The following is a 20,575-nucleotide window of genomic DNA, read 5'->3' as shown; positions in this document are numbered from 1 at the left end:
GGACGAGAATTACCTGCACCTAACTCCAGTGTTCTTGCCTGGAGAATCCCAGGGACGGGGGAGCCTGGTGGGCTGCCGTCTATGGGGTCACGACATAGTCACTTCAGAGTCGGACACGACTGAAGTGACTTAGCAGCAGCAGCAGCAGCAACATAGTGTTACACACACAGCACCATCCTGAAAACTACCATGTGTGTTTTTATAAACAGCTCCATTTCCTCCTATGTCAAACTAAGTTGTTGATAAGGGATCTTCCAAATTACTGATTTTCTTGCTTCTGGGAAGTTCTCAGGAACTTTCTCAAAATTCAGTTCAGTTCAGTTCAGTCGCTCAGTCGTGTCCGACTCTCCGCGACCCCATGAATCACAGCACGCCAGGCCTCCCTGTCCATCACCAACTCCCGGAGTATGCTCAAACTCATGTCCACAGAGTCGGTGATGCCATCCAGCCATCTCATTCTCCGTCATCCCCTTCTCCTCCCGCCCCCAACCTTTCCCAGCATCAGAGTCTTTTCCAGTGAGTCAACTCGTCGCATGAGGTGGCCAAAGTATTGGAGTTTCAGCTTTAGCATCAGTCCCTCCAATGAACATCCAGGATTGATCTCCTTTAGAATGGACTGGTTGGATCTCCTTGCAGTATAAGGGACTCTCATTAAAATGAGCCTAGGAACCAAAGTGGTAACTTCTTTTATATTAATGAGTAGTTTATAATCACATAGGAACATAGTTCTTCGTTAAAAACAATCTCACAAATTATGTTACCTGTAACACTTTATGACAGATAAACTAAATCAATTATATATACTTTAAATACAAATTACCATAATGTGAATTTCCACTTCTCTCTTTGAAAGCAGCTCCTGAAGGAGTTCTACTGCATCTGGTTGCCAGACATTCCCAACCTATTCGGGATGAACAAACTCAGGTTCTTTTACAAGATAAGAGCAGAAAGTAAATGAAGATACACAAAAGTAGCCATAAACAGATAACACTCCGTTCCGTTCCGTCGCTCAGTCGTGTCCGACTCTTTGCGACCCCGTGGACATGTAGCCTACCAGGCTTCTCCGTCCATGGGATTCTCCAGGCAAGAATACTGGAGTGGGTTACCGTTTCCTTCTCCAGGGGATCTAGAGGAGGACAAAATATATAGGCAGTGTGCAGATAGAATCATGGGTATATAATAAAAAATATCTTAAGAAACTAATAATTTGGAAGCAACCTAGATGTCCACCGGCAGACAAATGGATAAGAAAGCTGTGGTGTATATATATACACATACATACAATGGAATATTACTTGGCCATTAAAAAGAATGTATTTGAATCAGTTCTAATGGGGTGGATGAAACTGGAGCCTATTATACAGAGTGAAGTAAGTCAGAAAGAAAAACACCAATACTGTATACTGACGCATATATATGGAATTTAGAAAGATGGTAACAATGACCCTATATTTGAGACAGCAGAAGAGACACAGATATAAAGAACAGTCTTTTTGACTCTGTGGGAGAAGATGAGGGTGGGATTATTTGAAAGGGTAGTGTTGAAATGTGTATACTATCATATGTGAAGTGGATCGCCGGTCCAGGTTCGATGCATGAGAGAGGGTGCTCAGGGCTGGTACACTGGGATGACCCTGAGGGATGGAGAGGGAGGTGGGAGGGAGTTTCTGGATGGGGAACACGTGCACCCATGGATGATTCATATCGATGTTTGACAAAAACCACTACGACATTGTAAGGTAATTAGCCTCCAATTAAAATAACTAATTAAAAAAAGAAACTAATAATTTGTATCAGCCTCCTCAAATATTATTTTCTTAAAGCATTTTATGACTTAAAAATATAAACCTACACCCCCAAAAAAAGCATCATGTCTAGTGATGGTGCTTGTTGCTCAGTCATGTCCGGTTCTTTGTGATCCCACGGACTGTAGTCCGCCAGGCTCCTCTGTCCATGGGATTCTCCAGGCAAGAATACTGGAGTGGATTGCCATTTCCTTCTCCAGAGGATCTTCCCAACCCAGGGACTGAACCCAGATCTCCTGCGTTGCAGGCAGATTCAGTTCCCTGTTTGAACTACAGGGAAGACATAAAAAAAAAAAAGACCAACATGTCAATGCAATGTTTGTATAATGACTACAATGAGAGTGAAAGTGTTAGTTGCTCAGTTGTGTCCAACTCTTTGCGAACCCACAGTCTGCAGCCCACCAGGCTCCTTGGTCCATGGAATTCTCTAGGCAAGAATACTGGAGCGGGTAACCATTCCCCTCCAGGGATCGAATCCAGGTCTCCCGCACTGCATGCAGATTCTTTACTTCTGAGCCAGCAGGGAAACGACTGTTACCTTTTATGTTGAGGTTCACATAGCCAGAACGGGGGCTTCCTGCCAAAAACCCATGAGAAGTCCCAGCATAGTGCCAGTGCCCTGTGAATGAACATCTGGAAGCAGATCCTTATCTGTCAGTTCTTTGGATCTGCATTTCTGGTGCACATCTTTGCTGCTGTGTCACCAGGGACTCTAAGCTAAAACAAACCACTCAGCTAAGCTTCTGTAAATGCCTGAACCATAGAAACTGAATGAAATTTTAAAAAGCTTATTGTTGATTCAGATCACTAAATTTTAAGCTTAATGTGTTATGCAGCAAGAGATAATATGCCATTCTTTTCTCTGCTCCAGCTTCCAAATTCTTGAAACAATAACTAAAAATTAATAATCTCAAACAAAATTCTCATCTATGAAGAAATTGTATCTCTTAAATTTATTCAATGTTTTTATACCCTTTAGTATAATCCTGTAATTTTCTTCATAAATGCCCTTTAGTTGTCTTAGTAAGCTTATTTCTAAATAGTTTATTATTTACTGAAAGGGATTTAATTTTACATTCCAATTTCTAAAAATTATTATTAATAAAAAGGCAGTACTTAAAATTAACCACCCTACAAATCAGTTTACTCACAGGTACGGTGTTATAGAGCTGACAAGGAATACAAAATTGGGGTGTATCAGGATACAGTAAAATAGGATAAAGATGACACTGTGGAATCTTCTCAGTGAATCCATGATCTAAATATCGTACCTAACATAGAAAAAATAAAACTTGTAATTAAAATTTACTACTAAAAATAAGGGGACAGAAGGGACTCCTGTTATTTCTTTATTAAAAAGAAAACATTCCAGAAAGAGAGATAAATCTGGATTTAAAAAGTCTTCAGACAAAAAAGTAACATCATTATTTCCTCATCCCAGAGTGTTATCAAACCTCATTGTCAAAAGGTTTTCTTACACATGAACATTTTTTCTTGAGAATAACCAATTTTTTGGAGGATGTTTAAATCTTTTCTTTTTTTTACAAGTATTTTAGAAGTCCTGATTTCCACTTAATGAAAGCATATTTCTCAAATTCCCAGTTTTCCTCAGACAGCTTCACAGTTTGAGAAACTGCATGTATTGTTCCCTTCTTGGAGAATCACATGCATAACAAAAGTTCTGAGTTCTTTGAGAAAGAAACTTGTTTTTAAATCATCCAGTGATCCTCCAACTTTTTTGTAAAGTAACTTTCTAAAGACTTCATTTTTAAAAGAATTTTGGGTTCATAGCAAAATTTACAGAAAAGGTACAGAGATTTTCCACATAGCCCCTCACCTCCCATCCCACCTCTCACACCGTAACATCCTGTACAACAATGGTAATTTGTTATAATCATGAACCTATATGGATACATCATAACCAAGGTCTACCGAGGTTACATTAGGGTTCATTTAGTGGTAAACACCTTATGGGACTGACACTGTGAAAAGACAGGGTGTTTCACTGCCCTAAAAAATCCTCTGTGCTCCACCTATTCAGTCCTTGTTGTTAGTTGCTAAGCCGAGTCCAACTGTTTGCAACCCCATGAACTTCAGCACGCCAGGATTCCCTGTCCTTCACTATCTCCCTGAGTTTGTGCAAACTCATGTCCATTGAGTCAGTGACCATCTCATCCTCTGTTGCCACCTTCTCTTGCCCTCAGTTGTTCCCAGCATCAGTCTTTTCCAGTGAGTCAGCTCTTGCATCAGTGGCCAAAGTAGTGGAGCTTCAGCTTCAGCATCAGTCTTTTCCAATGAATATTCAGGACTGATTTCCTTTAAGATTGATTGGTTTGATCTCCTTGCTGTCCAAGGGATTCTCAAGAGTCTTCTCCAGCACCACAGTTTGAAAGCATCAATTCTCGGCACTCAGCATTCTTTATGGTCCAACTCTCACACCTGTACATGACTACTGGAAAAACCACAGCTTTGACTATATTATCAACAAAGTGATGTCTCGGCTTTTAAATAGGCTGTCTAGGTTTGTTATAGCTTTTCTTCCAAGAAGCCAGCGTCTTTCAATTTCATGGCTGCACTCACCATCCCCAGTGATTTTGGAGCCCAAGAAAATGAAATGTTAATGTTTCCACCTTTCCCTCATCTATTTGCTATGAAGTGATGAATGTTGAGTTTTGCACCAGCCTTTGCACTCTCCTCTTTTAACCTCAATCAAGAGGCTCTTTAGCAATGGTATCATCTGCATATCTGAGGCTATAGATATTTCTTCCAGCAATCTTGATTCTGGCTTGTGATTCATCCAGTCTGGCATTTTGCATGATATATTCTACATGTAAGTAAAGTTAGAAAGGTGACAATATACAGCCTTGTTGTACTCCTTTCCCAATTTTGAATCAGTCTGTTGTTCCATGTCTGGTTCTAACTGTTGCTTCTTGACCCGCATAGAGTTTCTCAGGAACAGGTAAGGTGGTCTGGTATTCCCACCTCTTTCAGAATTTTCCAATTTGTTGTGATCCACACAGTCAAATCGGCTTCCCTGGTGGTCCAGCTTGTAAAGAACCTGCCTGCAATGCAGGAGACCTGGGTTCCATCCCTGGGTTGGGAAGATCCCCTGGAGAAGAGAATGGCTATCCACTCCAGTATTCTGGCCTGGAGAATTCCATTGACTGTATAGTCCATGGGGTCACAAAGAGTTGGACACGACTGAGTGACTTTCACACAGTCAAAGGCTTTAGTATAGCAGATGTAGATGTTTCTCTGGAATTCCCTTACTTTCTCCATGATCCAATGAATGTTGGCAATTTGATCTCTGGTTTCTCTGCCTTTTCTAAACCCAGCTTGCACATCTGAGAGTTCTCAGTTCACATACTGCTGAAGCCTAGCTTGAAGGATTTTCAGCATAACCTTGCTAGCAAGTGAAATAAACGTAGTAGTACAGTAGTTTGAACATTCTTTGGCATTGCCCTTCTTTAGGAATAGAATGAAAACTGACCGTTTCCAGTCCTGTGACCACTGCTGAGTTTATTTACTGACAATATATTGAGTGCAGCACTTTAGCAGCAGCATCTTTTAGGATTTGAAATAGTTCAGCTGGAGTTCCATCACTTTCATTAGTTTTGCTTGTAGTAATGCTTCCTAAGGCCCACTTGGCTTCACACTTCAGGATGTCTGGCTGTAGGTGAATGACCACACCATCACAGTTATCCAGGTCATTAAGACCATTTTTATACAGTTCTTCTGTGTATTCCTGCCACCTCTTCTTAATCTCTTATGCTTCTGTTAGGTCCTTACTGTTTCTGTTCTTTATTGTGTCCATCCTTGCTGCTGCTGCTGCTAAGTCGCTTCAGTCGTGTCTGACTCTGTGCGACCCCACAGACGGAAGCCCACCAGACTCCCCTGTCCCTGGGATTCTCCAGGCAAGAACACTGGAGTGGGTTGCCATTTCCTGCTCCAATGCATGAAAGTGAAAAGTGAAAGTGAAGTCACTCAGTTGTGTCTGACTCTTCACGACCCTGTGGACTGCAGCCTACCAGGCTCCTCCATCCATGGGATTTTCCAGGCAAGAGTACTGGAGTGAGGTTCCATCACCTTCTCTGGTCCATCCTTGCTTGGTATCTTTAATTTTCTTAAAGCGATTTCTAGTCTTTCTCATTCTATTGTTTTCCTCTATTTCTTTGCATTGTTCACTTAAGAAGGCTTTCTTATCTCTCCTTGCTGATCTTTGGAACTCTGCATTCAGTTGGGTATATCTTTCCCTTTCTTCTTTGCCTTTCAGTTCTCTATTTGTAAGACCTCCTCAGACAACCATTTTGCCGCCTTGCATTTTTTTCTCTTTGGATGGTTTTGGTCACTGCCTCCTGTACAATGTTAGAAACCTCCATTCATAGTTCTTCAGGCACTCTGCCTACCAGATCTAATCCCTTAAATCTATTCATCACCTCCACTGTGTAATCATAAGGGATTTGATTTAGGTCATACCTGAATGGCCTAGTGATTTTCCCTTCTTTCCTGAATTTAAGCCTGAATTTTGCAATAAGGAGTTCATGATTTGAACCACAGTCAACTCCAGGTCCTGTTTTTGTTGACTGTATAGAGCTTCTCCGTCTTTGGCAGGAAAGAATAAAATCAATCTAATTTCAGTATTGACCATTTGGTGATGTCCATGTGTAGAGTCATCTCCTGTATCATTGGAAAAGGGTGATTGCTATGACCAGCATGTTCCGACAAAACACACTAAGAGTTAGACAAAACTCTTGGCCTTTGCCCTGCTTTATTGTTCTCCAAAGCCAAACTTGCTTATTACTTCAGGTATCTTTTTACTTCCTACTTTTGCATTCCAATCTCGTATGATGGAAAGAAGATCTTTTTTTTGGTGTTAGTTCTAGAAGGTCTTGTAGCTCTTCATACAAGTTCAACTTTAGCTTCTTTGGCATCAGTGGTTGGAGGGTAGACTTGGATTACTGTGATTTTGAATGGTTTGCCTTAGAAATAAAATCGAGATCATTCTGTCACTCTTGAAACTGCACCTGAGTACTGCATTTCAGATTCTTTTGTTGACTATGAGGGCTATTCCATTTCTTATAAGGGATTCTTGCCCACAGTTGTGGATATAATGGTTATCTGAATTAAATTTGCTCATTCTCATCCATTTTAGTTCACAGATTCCTAAGACATTGGTCTTCACTCTTGCCATTTCCTACATGACCACATCCAATTAACCTTGACTCATAGACCTAATATTCCAGGTTCCTGTGCAATACTGTTCTTTACAGCATCGGACTTTCACCACCAGACACATTCACAATTGAGTGTCATAATCTTGCAGGGTACATATTTCTAAGCTGATATTTTTTTCTCCCTCTCAAGATTTTAAATGTTTTAAATTTTTTTAATGTTTCAATCCACTGTCACATCATAGTTTCTGAGGAAAAGCTGGACATAATTCTTATTTTTGTTCTTCTATAGGTGAAGTTATTTTTTCCTCTGGTTTCCTTCAGGGCTTTTCTCTAATTTTGACTTTCTGTCATTTGAAGTGACAGACCATTTGTTGTGCATTTATTCCACTTGGTGTTCTCTGAGCTCCAGGATCTGTGGTTTGGTGTCTAGACATGCATTTGGGGAAATTCTCAGTCGTAAGTTTTCAAGTATTATTTTCTCTCTTCATTTTCTGGTATTTCCATTAATCTGCATGTTACATGCTTTCAATTGTCCCATAGTTCTTAGGTATCTGGTTCTTTATTTTTCAGTTTTTGTTCTACTTTTTAGAGGTAGTATTTCTAGCTCTCTACTTACACTGCCTATCTGTTCTTGCATGTTGTCTACTTACTCCTTAGCATGTTAAACATGCCTGGTTTTTTTCAAGATCCTGTTCTGATAATTCTAACATCCCTGTCATGTCTGGTTCTGATACTTTCCTTGTCTCTCCAAATTGTGTTATTCTGCCTTTTAGTATGCCTAATATTTTAAAACTTAGATATGACCTATAACATTAGTTTCAGGTATTCAATGTAATGATTTGACATTTGCATATGTTGAAAATGATAACAGTAAGTCTAGTTAATGTCCATCACCACACATAGTTACAAAACATTTTTATTCTTGTGATGAGAACTTTTAAGATCTACTCTTTTAGCAGTTCTCATATGCACATGATTATTAGTTACAGTCACCATGCTATACATTACACCTCCATGAATTACTTATTTTATAGTTAGAAGTTTGTACTTTTTAACCCCCTTCACTCATTTGCCCATCCTGCCACTGACAACCGCCAATCTAGTCTCCATATCCATAAGCTCAATTTTTGTCATCTTTTAGACTCCACATAAAAGTGAGATCCTTAAGTATTTGTCTTTCTCTGTCTTATTTCACTTAGCATAATGCCTTTAAGGTCCATCCATTTTGCCACAAATCACAAAATTTCCTTCTTTTTTATGACTAACGTTCCATTCTAAATATACAATTTCTTCATCCATTCATCCATTAATGGACACTTTGGTTGCTTCCATATCCTGGCTATCTTAAGTAATGCCGTAATAAACACAGGAGAGTGTACTATCTTTTCACATTAATATTCCTGTTTCCTTTCGATAGAGCTGGATCATATAGTAGTTCGAGGGGCTTCTCAGGAGGTCCAGTGGTCAAGAAGCCACCTGCAGTGCAGGAAACCCAGGTTCAATCCCTGGGTTAGGAAGAACCCCTGGAAAAGGAAATGGCAACTCACTCCAGTATTCTTACCTGGAAAAGTCCCATGGACAGAGGAACCTGGTGGGCTACTGCTACTGATCATTGGGTTGCAAAAGAGTTGGACACAACTTAGTGACTAAACAACAACATAGTAGATCTTTTCTTAATTTTTAGAGAGTCTACCACAGTGGTTGTTATCAATTCACAGTTCCATAAACTGCATATGACGGTTCTCTATTCTGCACATCCTCATCAGCACTTGTCACTGGTGGTCTTTTTGCTAACAGCCATATCTAACAGGTATGAAGTGATATCTCATTGTGGTTTTGATTTGCATTTCCCTGATGATTAGTGATGTTGAGCATTTTTGCCTGAGCCTATTGGCCCTCTGCATTTCCTTTTTGGAAAAATGTCTATTCAGTTCTTCTACCCATTTTAAAATCAGGTTGTTTTCATTTTTATTGGGGTATAGTAGATTTACAATGTTGTAATATTTTCAGTTTTTTTTGATGTTAAGTCCTATGTCTTGTTTATATATATTACTTATTAATTACTTATCAGTCAGATCATTTGCAAGTATTTTCTCCGTTTCAGTACATTGTCTTTTTCTTTTGTCAATGGTTCCTTCACTGTGCAAAACTTTTTAAGTTTCATTAGGTTCCATTTATTTTTGTTTTTAGTACCTTTGTTTTAGGTGACAGATCCAAAAAAATATTGCTGCAATTTACACCACAGTGTTTGGCCTAGGTTTTCCCCTAGGAGTTCTATAGTATACAGTCTTGCTCTTAGGTCTATAAACCACGTTGAGTTTATCTTTGTATATGGTGTTAGGGAACGTTCTAATTTCATTCTTTCACAGTTCGGTTTTCCCAGTACCATTTATTGAAAAGACTGTCTTTTCTCCATTGTATATTTTTGCCTTCTTTGTCATGGATTTACCATTAAGTGGCTTTATTTCTGGGCTTGAGTTTTATGAGTTCTTTATATATTTTGAATATCAACCCTTTGTCAGATATATGATTTAGAAATATTTTATTCTATACAGTAGGTTGCCTTTTCATTTTGTTGATGGTTTCCTTTGCTGTGCAGAAACTTTTTAATCTGATGCCCACCTTGCTAATTTTTGTTTTTGTTGCCTTTGCTTTTGATGTCACATCCAAAAAATTATCACCAAGACTTTAAGGAACTTATCGCCTATGTTTTCTTCTAGGAGTTTTACTGGCTTCAGGTCTTATGTTCAAGTCTTTATAATCTATTTTGAGTTAATTTTTGTGTATTGTTTAAGATAATGGTCTTTTGCATGTGGCCGTTCAGTTTTCCCAATACCATTTTTTGAAGAAACTGTCTTATCCCCAATGTATATTCTTGGCTTTATCATAAATTAATTGTCCATAGGTGTAGTTTAATTTTTAGGCCGTCTATTCTATTCCACTGATTCTATTCCATCTGTTTTTATGCCAATAACATGCTGTTCAGTATTTTTTCCTGATAGCTGGGCATCTTCTGTGTAAAAGGCCTTCAGTAACATGGCAGGAAGGTGTGGGAGAAGGGGAACTGTTCTATAGTCTTACAATTACGTCTTAAGTCTTTCATTGGGCATAATGTCAAACTATAAACTTCACAAGTGTTTCTCAGTCTTTTGTTCTCCCCTCCTTAAGTAGGAGATGATGGACATAGTGGGCTGGAGTTGGGTCTTCCTGTGTGGAAGTCTAGAGTTAACTAGAATTGGGTAATTTCCTTTCCCCCATGTCCACTTGGCTCTGATAATAGGCCCTGATGAATTACCTTCTCCTGAGTGCAGGCCTTATTAAGGAGAACAGAATGCTCTGGCATATTTCAAAGTGTACTCCATCTCTCATGGCTCCAAGAGGTTTTTAAGTTTGTTCAGCTTTTTAGTTGTTGATAGGATGGTGTGGCAACTTCAAAACTCCTTAAATGTGGAATCAGAAATGAGAAGTCCTCAACAACCTGTTTTTTAAATGCTTTCATTTTCACACTTCAATTTCTAAATTGTTTCAAGAATAAGGGATGTCAATAAGTTATTTCTGTTACCCCAACATACTGAAATTAATCTATCACTGTTTAATTGGGCTCAAGAAAGCCCAAGGTAATTAGCATTAAAAAAACTGAAATAGTAACTGATCTCCCCTTCTTCCTGGATGAGTGAACTGATGATGAAATAGTGAGATCAATATCCTTGAATATAGCCAAGTGGGCAGTGTTTGGCTACTGCTTCTGTTTGAAATGATGCTGTGTTTTGGCTGTGGCCCAAAGCTTTGAAGTGTTACTTGGCATCTCCTTTCTTCCATGAAGCTCTTAACCATTCAGATGTGATGGGGTTGGTCAAATACTACTTGAGTCCTGCTTACCTCTCCTCAGTCATCTTTGTATGAAACCAAAAGTTGTGTTTTATTTTTTTAATCAGTTTTTAGCTGATGTTCATGAAGAGAAGTGAGTACCTTGAACTGTGCCACTAAAGAAAGGAAATCCCATCTAAGAAGGTATATTTCTGTACCAGAGCTGTGTCATAAACATCATTTGGGCCCTCTGCTGGAATAGCAGAATCAAGTCTCAAATAATGCCTTTTTAATTATATCCTCTAGTATCACAGATGTAGGACAGTACTGTATCATACCTCTGGGAATGTAAAATGTCTTGTAGCTGCTTTATAATATGTAGTAGTGACCATGCTTTATCAGATGTTTTAAATGATGTTATTCTAGAATGTTTTCTTTCCAGATGATGATTGAGAAACATAATTTAAAAAAATGGTGCCAGGTACCACAACAGTAACAGAACTTTGTTGTTTTCTGAGGTTTTGTTTTTTTACTTTTTTTTAATGGAGTCTGCTAGATGTCTCTATAATTTTGTTCAGATGATTGCAGAACTTTGAAAAGCTGTTGCTGCTACTGATACTTAGTTCAGTTCAGTTCAGTTCAGTCGCTCAGTCATGTCCGACTCTTTGTGACCCCATGAATCACAGCATGCCAGGCCTCCCTGTCCAACACCAACTCCCAGAGTTCACTCAAACTCATGTCCATCGAGTCGGTGATGCCATCCAGCCATCTCATTTTGTCGTCCCTGTCTCCTCCCACCTCCAATCCCTCCCAGCATCAGAGTCTTTTCTAGAGAGTCAACTCATCGCATGAGTTGGCCAAAGTATTGGAGTTTCAGCTTTAGCATCAGTCCTTCCAATGAACACCCAGGATTGATCTCCTTTAGAGTGGACTGGTTGGATCTCCTTGCAGTCCAAGGGACTCTCAAGAGTCTTCTCCAGCACCACAGTTCAAAAGCATCAATTCTTTGGCGATCAGCTTTCTTCACAGTCCAATACTCACATCCATGCATGACCATGGGAAAAAGCATAGCCTTGACTAGATGGACTCTGGTAGGCAAAGTAATGTCTCTGCTTTTTAATATGCTATCCAGGTTGGTCATAACTTTCCTTCCAAGGAGTAAGCGTCTTTTAATTTCATGGCTGCAATCAGCATCTGCAGTGATTTTGGAGCCCAAAAAAATGAAGTCTGACACTGCTTACACTGTTTCCCCATCTGTTTCCCATGAAGTGATGGGACCAAATGCCATGATCTTTGTCTTCTGAATGTTGAGCTTCAAGCCAACCTTTTCACTCTCCTCTTTCACTTTCATCAAGAGGCTTGTTAGTTCCTCTTCACTTTCTGCCATAAGGGTGGTGTCATCTGCATATCTGAGGTTATTGATATTTCTCCCAGCAATCTTGATTCCAGCTGGTGCTTCTTGATGTACTCTGCATATAAGTTAAATAAGTAGGGTGACAGTATACAACATTGATGTACTCCTTTCCCTATTTAGAACCAGTCTGTTGTTCCATGTCCAGTTCTAATGGTTGCTTCCTGACCTGCATACAGGTTTCTCAAGAGGCAGGTCAGGTGGTCTGGGATTCCCATCTCTTTCAGAATTTTCCACAGTTTATTGTGATCCACACAGTCAAAATCTTTGGCATAGTCAATGAAGCAGAAATAGATGTTCTTCTGGAACTCTCTTGCTTTCTCCATGATCCAGCAGATGTTGGCAATTTGATCTCTGGTGCCTCTGCCTTTTCTAAAACCTGCTTGAACATCTGGAAGTTCACGGTTCACGTATTGCTGAAGCCTGGCTTGGAGAATTTTGAGCATGACTTTATTAGCGTGTGAAATGAGTGCAATTGTGTGGTAGTTTGAGCATTCTTTGGCATTACCTTTCTTTGGGACTGGAATGAAGACTGACCTTTTCCAGTCCTGTGGCCACTGCTGAGTTTTCTAAACTTGCTGGCATATTGAGTGCAGCATTTTCATAGCATCATCTTTCAGGATTTGAAATAGCTCAATTGGAATTCCATCACCTCCACTAGCTTTGTTCGTAGTGATGCTTTCTAAGGCCCACTTGACTTCACATTCCAAGATGTCTGGCTCCAGGTGAGTGATCATGTCTTCTTGATTATCTGGGTTGTGAAGATCTTTTTTGTACAGTTCTTCTGTGTATTCTTGCCACCTCTTCTTAATATCTTCTGCTTCTGTTAGGTCCATACCATTTATCGAGCCCATCTTTGCATGAAATGTTCCCTTGATATCTCTAATTTTCTTGAAGAGATCTCTTGTTTTTCCTATTCTGTTGTTTTCCTCTATTTCTTTGCATTGATCGCTGAGGAAGGCTTTCTTATCTCTCCTTGCTATTCTTTGGAACTCTGCATTCAGATGCTTATATCTTTCCTTTTCTCCTTTGCTTTTCGCTTCTCTTCTTTTCACAGCTATTTGTAAGGCCTCTTCAGACAGCCATTTTGCTTTTTTGCATTTCTTTTCCATGGGGATGGTCTTGGTTCCTATCTCCTGTACAATGTCACGAACCTCCGTCCATAGTTCATCAGGCACTCTATCTATCAGATATAGTCCCTTAAATCTATTTCTTACTTCCACTGTATAATCATAAGGGATTTGACTGATGCATAACATACTGCTACTGGTCTTTTTATATAAATAAATAAATATAATTTAAATTTTTGGAAACTTTGGCTGTGCTGTCAACTTTGGAAAAAGTATCCCAGTTATACTGTTGGGTTGGCATTGTACAGAAATTAACAGCCATATTGGTCTAAAAACATTAAATATAATTGTTTCCATTTGTACAAAGGTAAGACACTGTATTCACGGGGTCGCAAAGAGTCGGACATGACTGAGCGACTGAACTGATCACACTGTATTAAATATATAAGGTCTTATCTACATGGGTTTGATTAAAGAAACTAATAAAGTATTCTCTAAATAAAAAGAACATAAAAACTGAAATAGAATTGAGTAAAAAATATCTGAGTACATTATAGTTAATTAGGGTAAGTGCATGTTAGGGTATGTTGTAATGTTTATTTTTTAATGTGTATGTTGTAATGTTTATTTTTTAATGTGTATCACAGGATAATCTTGAAAGATTACAGTATCAAAATATTTTAAAATAAAATTTAAAAACAGAGATATTAAAAAGTATGAGAAAAATACAGTTCAGCACTATCTTGTTTATTTGGATTCCATATATGTAAAATTCATAAATTATGATAACAATGAAAACTGAATTTCAAGTTACTTTTATATTAAAGAAAAAGGGTTATCTGAACAATTCAAATGTATGTGAAAATGGACTTATCTGCTTATAAACACATGCATCTGTAAGTATCCATGCATCAACACCTAAATACTAACCCAAAATTTGAAACCATTTATATTCTATTAAAAACATGTGAAGTTTGTATTCCAGCACATAAAGCATCAGAGGCTTAGATATGAATTCCAGTACCACCACTCACTGACAGGTTGACTTCGGGAACATCACTGAACATAAATTTAAATTTTGTTACTGGTAAAATGGGAATAATAATCTACATCTATGATAATTGGAAGTAAACAATAAAATATAAACAAACACAGACATGTGGAAAAAAGTTTAGAAACCTAAAGTGCTATGTACTATCAGGTATCATCATCAAATAGATAATAATCTCCTGTGCAAGTATTAACAAAAGATTTTTCTTCTTAATTCTTCTGCCTCTCCTAAAACCAAAATCTTTACAGGCCAAATGTCTCTTGATTTCATTGCTATACTTGGTAAGTACAACGTAAGTGGAGGCATTTTCATCTGTATTTTTATATATACTTTTTTTCAAAGTACAGTTGACTCTTGGACAACACAGGTTTGGAACAACACAACTATGAAGGTCCATTTACACATGGATTTTTTCAATAAAAACCTACTACAGTGCTATCAATACACGATCAACAGCTGGTTGAATTTGCAACACAGAATTGTGGACATGGGAGAACGGAATAAATTATACTCAAACTGACTACACAAAATGTTGGCGCCCCCAGCCTCAGTGTGTTTAAGGGTCACCTGTATGCAGCTCTTTCTGGATGAAATTCAAGTAATAATCTTAGTATTCTGGAAAGGTAAATTAACTCTTAATATGAAAGGGTAAATTAGGAGTTCCATAAACAAATTTGCTAAGGAGATATAGAAAATACTGGAAAACAAGTTGTTTTACTTAATACCATGTACACAAATAAGGTTGACAATTATAAATAAGTGGCACCATTAGAATATCAGTGGCAAAATTCTTATCAGGAAATTTTATTCGGGTTAATAAATATACTTGAAAATAAAAAGAGAAATTCTTATTACAAGTAAATATATAATGTATTTAACTGATTCACCTACATGAATGAACTCAATAAAAGATGTTTTAATCACAATTTCATGTCTTTCCACTTAAAAGACCATTTAATGTTATAGCATTTAGTCTTCAAATAGTCACATAAGAATGTCAGACTCACCCTGATAGTGCTGCCAATGACTTCCATTACCTTGCCTCGATACCACATAGTATCTGATCCCCTTACTGCACAAGCTTCTCCCTTTTTCCAGAAATAAGGCTCCAAAAGACCAAGGCATTTTAAATTACTTTGAATTTCATCCATCATTTTTATTAGTTCAAATTCTGAAGAAATTATTAAAAATAGAAAGCATTTAGGAAAAATTCCCTACCATTCTCAAATGAAGTCATCATCAAACTTCAGTTACTTTACCACATGTGTGTTAGTCCCTCAGTTGTGTCTGACAGTTTATGATCCCACAGACTATAGCCTGCCAGGCTCCTCCATCCATGGGATTCTCCTGGCCAGAATACTGGAGTGGGTTGCCAAGTTCCTTCTCCAGGGGATCTTCCTGACTCAGGGATCAAACTTGGGTCTTCCACACTGCAGGCAGATTCTTTACCATCTGAGCCACCAGGGAAGTCCCACTTCACCACTCAGATAACATTAAAAGGAATTAAAATCAGTCCCTACATAATAGAACATTAATACAAATCTAATTCAGTCAGTAACTTCTCTATGTTTCAAAACAAACTACTGACTAACAACATGTAAATTATTATTCTGATCTCTGGTTATAAATGCAAGCATTATTTTCTAAGTGCAAAAATCTGTAAAACTCTAAACACATACCGAATAGCCCTAATATAAAAGAACTAGTGATTTAAGCTAACATCATTTTGACAGCACACCTAAGTGAAACATAACACAAGTTATATGTTATTCAATGCTTAGATACAGCGTAATACTGCAGGTATAAAATTAAAATTCTATTACTGCTACTTCTGATTGACTATCTCATTATTTCCACAATAAATATATATCCCTATAACTTATACCAGAAAGGGTAAGCTCTGGTGTCAGTTCCTGTAACAGTTCAACCACTTCAGCTGTTACTTCTTAAACATAAGCCTCAGTCTGGGGGAGGGGCTTCCCTGGTGGTCCAGCAGTTAAGACTCTGCCCTTCCAAAGCAGGGGGCATGCATTCAATCCTTGGCTGGGGAATTAAGATCCCACATACACTCCAGGGTGGCCAAAAAAAAAACAACAACCAACTCTCAGTCTGTTCTTCTATAAACTAGGTGTAATAGTGCTAACCTACATTATCAGTATCAGGGGACTGGATGGGAGGCATTTGGCAACCAGTTATACCTATGATTGTTTGTACACATCAAGCAAGTTTCTGGGTTAAGTACTATTGCTAGAGGTCTGAAACACTACTCACTTCTAGAATTGCCAATTACACAGATTTAGTCTGGTTCTCAAATTAAAAAACAATATTCAGGACTTTAACAAATGAGACCAAAAATTTCAACAAATTGATAGCCCCCATACCTCTCTCCATAGGTGGACTTACTATGAAGCTAACAGAGTTTAAGTCCTGTGAAAGCCAGAGTTGCTGTGAGTGAGTGTTCTGGACACAATCAGGTTGTAGAAAGAAGTGTGAGCATATAAGTCTAAAGAGGTTTCGGGGACCACCTAAATCTCAAATGGCCCTGAATCTCCAGTCATTGACTATGATTTCTTTCCTCATTTGAAATGAATTCAAACTTCTGTATTCTTTTTTCTTAGAGAGACTACAAACTTGTTTAAGGGAACCACCTCCATGTTCATCTTAGGCCCAATGTTTATCCATTCCCAATGTCTCAATAAAGGATTTTCATGTGCTGGGCATTGTGTAAAGCACTTTTTGTGCACTACTGCATTTAATCCTCACAATAACTCAGTGAATGAAAATAAGGTTCAGAAAGGTTAAATATCTGCCCAAGGTATTTCAATCCATGTGGATCTTACTAGAGAATTCCCTAGTGGTAAAAGCAACTACTTTTACAGAATAATCCTATATAAAGTGGAAGTTCTTACCTGATAATTTAGGTACCACAAATATAGTTCCATCATCACCAATGCAGCTGACTACTGCCTCAAATACTTTCTGGTTAGGAATAGCTGGTGGTTTATAGCATCCAGTAGTTCTTGGCTCTAGAATTTTCTCCCTAAATTGAGTCACCTTGGGTTCACTGATACCAGCAGCAGCTTTCTTGTCAGGGTCAGAGTTAATCTTAATATACTTAGTAACCACTGATTCTCCTTGTTCCTGGGGGATTTCCAGAGATTTCTGGGATAATGAATGGCTGTTATCTAATTTATTAATTCTGTAACATGCAAAAAAGAATAATATATCCAACCATGAGCAAATAAAAATATCCTGGGAAAACAATATAAAAAGAATCATTCAAATATACTTGAAATGTAAAGAAAACATTTTGCTCTAGCTTAGGATATCCTAGCCTAATTTGTTACATAAAAATGAGCATAGTTTAAGGTGTAATGAAAATTATTTTAAATTATGAATGAGCTTGTTGAGAATAAAGCAATAGAATTTCACTTAAATGCATTAAATTACCATCTGATATTTACATATTATTCTCTCTTAAAATCTTCTATTAAGTATATCTCAAGTACCACACAATTAATTAGTTTTTACTGGTAAATGCAACAGCTTCAAGTTGATTTTAATTTAGCCCAAAGACAGACCAATACATGTGGCAAGTTAACAACATTCGTAAAATAATATAAAGATAATAAGTCCCTTAAAAACACAGTTTTCTCATATTATTCAGATATTAAGTATTAGTGGTAAATGCTATAATCACTGATAATTGTTTTACTTCCTGTTATTCTCTTCCAATTAAAAAAACCTACAAAAATATCCTAGAAGGAAATACAAACATTGTTCCTATTAGAAAAATTATAGATTTTTGCTTTTTCTATTTTCTTGCACTTTCTTCTAAAAGGAAATGAGCAGTGATAAAACAGTTACATAATTTCTCAACAAACATCCCCAGCCTTGAGATAGTAGTTTTACTGCCGAAAAGTAGAAAAGAATGTTAAATTAGTGGCAGATACTGTTGGTAATATTAACTTGCCAGCACTTTTCACTTTATCGTTTCCAGCAGCAAGGAATTGTGTTAGCCTGCATTCAGTCAACATAGCCCCAGAGCCTGGCAGCTTGCCAAATCAGCATCTACTACATTGGCCAAATACTTTGGGTTCTGTACTATTTCTGATCTCTCATTCTCTTTCCATTTCATTAAGATTGGGGTCCTGATCCAAGTAGGGTAAGAGATAATAATCTAAGATAAAAAAAAGAGATCTGGCCACGAATGGCAGATGGTTGCTACCTAGAACATGTATTTACAACTCTAATCTACTTCTACCTCTAAAAGGAAAGAGATAAAAAGAGGAAATTAGGGCTACTACAGTTAATAGCCTAATCCTTCTCCCCTGGGACCAAGGTATTTAAACCCCAAACTTAGTACCTGAAAGGATCTTTACATGTAAATATTGTTCAATTACTTTTGTTTTGCTACCCAATTCTACTCATTTTCTACCTATTTCACACAAATATATTTGATATAAACTTACCAGAATTTCTAACATAACGTTTACACATTTCTGTCTAAGCAAATGAGGCCAAAGAGCACAGATTTGGTACCCACTATATAATTCTCTTTTCCTTTGGTTTAAAGTGTAAATGCCAGAGGAAAGGGGAAAGTATAAAAGCAAAAATGTCAGTAGGGATTTAAACATTCAGCAATCTTGAGTGAATTTATTTGTAAGTTGACTCCTCAGGGTTAGGTTATATATAAATCATTTTCAAGAACAAATAAGAGGCAATTCAGGTTGAGCACACACAGATATAAAGATTTACATAGTCAAAGAAGCAGCATTCATCACAAAATATTTTTTAAAAACAGTCTATACCTTGTTTCTCTCAAAGCCAAACCCTTTTTAATCAAATATTTAGAAACATCAACACGCTCTCCTTTTTCATCTCGGCAGAAAATTTTCACAGGTAAGGGCCATATTGTATTGTTTTCCTGCAGTGATTTAAGAGCAGAATAAATATGAGACTCAAAAATGCAACTTCTTATAAACATTACACATTTCACAGTTATTCCCTCCACATTTCTCCATGCCAGAAAGAAAAATTTCCAACCAAGTAATTTTGATCTCTGAACACATCAGAGAGAAAATAGCATGGAAAAGAGTCAACAGAGAAAGACAGTTGTTTTATGAACTCTATCATGAACACTTCACAGTCAAGGTGAAGTTTACCAAAAGGAGGAAAAAAACAATGACCGAAAACTTTTTTTTCGCCATTCCAGGTTGAAGAGAGGAACGCACCCTCAGTTACAAGCTCTCTATTCTCCTAAATTCTTTGTAAGTTATATAACTAAACTATATTTTCCCAGGTGTGCCTTTTTTTTTTCCCTGTGAAAAGCCGAAGAAAGAACTACAAAATACATATTCTGCTTTCTGTGAAATTACAAAAGGGGGAAGTATACACAGAAAAAATTATCATAAAATTACTTATAAGAAAATTCTAATAGTTAATGCAATAAAATGGATCAAATTGCATTATTACAATAATGTATCAAATTAAAAAAAGGTTAAGGAAGCAAGAAATACTTCTTAGTGTCCTGAAAAGATGTATCCTATATATGTATCCTTTCTCAAATCCGTATTCATACAAACACCTTTTAGACATACAGTTAATAGGATTTCACTAGAAGCCTAACTTTCCAATTTGTAAAGAATATAAAAAATTCCCAAACAGGCATTACAACTTGAAGACCAAAAAAAATTTGCAAAAAAATGTCCAAACAGGAAATTCTCTGATGGTCCAGCAGTTAGGACTCTGCACTTTCACTGCCAAGGAGCCCAGGTCTGATATCTAGTTGGGGAACTAAGATCCCATGTGCAATGCAGCCAAAAAAAAATCCAAATATTTTATTATTTTCTCAACAAAATAAATGGACCTGTACAAAACACCAATGAAATAACCAATACATATCTACTCTATCTGTTCACCTTGTCACACACCTGTATAATAATGGTTGCTACAGCTCCAGTGAGGTACAATGAGAGGCAGTCACAGGCTGTTGCTGTCCACTTGTCACTCCCACCTGTTGGTCTAAAACAAAAAAATGACACCTTGTCTTACAACAAATAGTATAGGATAAAGAAACATAAAAGAATCAACATATACACATATATTTGAATCAACAACATATGTAGTGAGAAATCAACTTAAACAAGGCTTTGTATTCTTAAATTTCTTCCCCATTTTCATAGCCTTTCTAGTCTCCTTACAGCCCAAATTACATGCTAAGTTATTTTATACATCTGTTCTGAGGCTTCACTGAG

At 37.4% G+C, this 20,575-nt stretch overlaps 1 protein-coding gene across 1 annotated transcript in view; it reads right to left on the bottom strand.

The window, feature by feature from the left end:
- Positions 1–20,575, bottom strand: part of RNF17 (ring finger protein 17) — a 120,759-nt gene that overhangs the window by 14,582 nt on the left and 85,602 nt on the right. The window contains exons 24-29 of the mRNA XM_055426845.2: positions 20,252–20,342; positions 19,130–19,245; positions 17,228–17,517; positions 15,326–15,489; positions 2,957–3,076; positions 821–901 (exon numbers count right to left, since the gene is read on the bottom strand). Coding sequence (XP_055282820.1) covers positions 821–901; positions 2,957–3,076; positions 15,326–15,489; positions 17,228–17,517; positions 19,130–19,245; positions 20,252–20,342 — 862 coding nt within the window. The remainder of the gene's footprint in view (positions 1–820; positions 902–2,956; positions 3,077–15,325; positions 15,490–17,227; positions 17,518–19,129; positions 19,246–20,251; positions 20,343–20,575) is intronic.

The sequence above is a fragment of the Moschus berezovskii genome, chromosome 13, assembly GCF_049115385.1.
Source record: "Moschus berezovskii isolate FMDL1 chromosome 13, NW_MosBer_1.0, whole genome shotgun sequence".
NCBI lineage: Eukaryota > Metazoa > Chordata > Mammalia > Artiodactyla > Moschidae > Moschus > Moschus berezovskii.
Note: the sequence above shows the minus strand (reverse complement) of the source record. Positions and strands in the feature narration are given on the sequence as shown.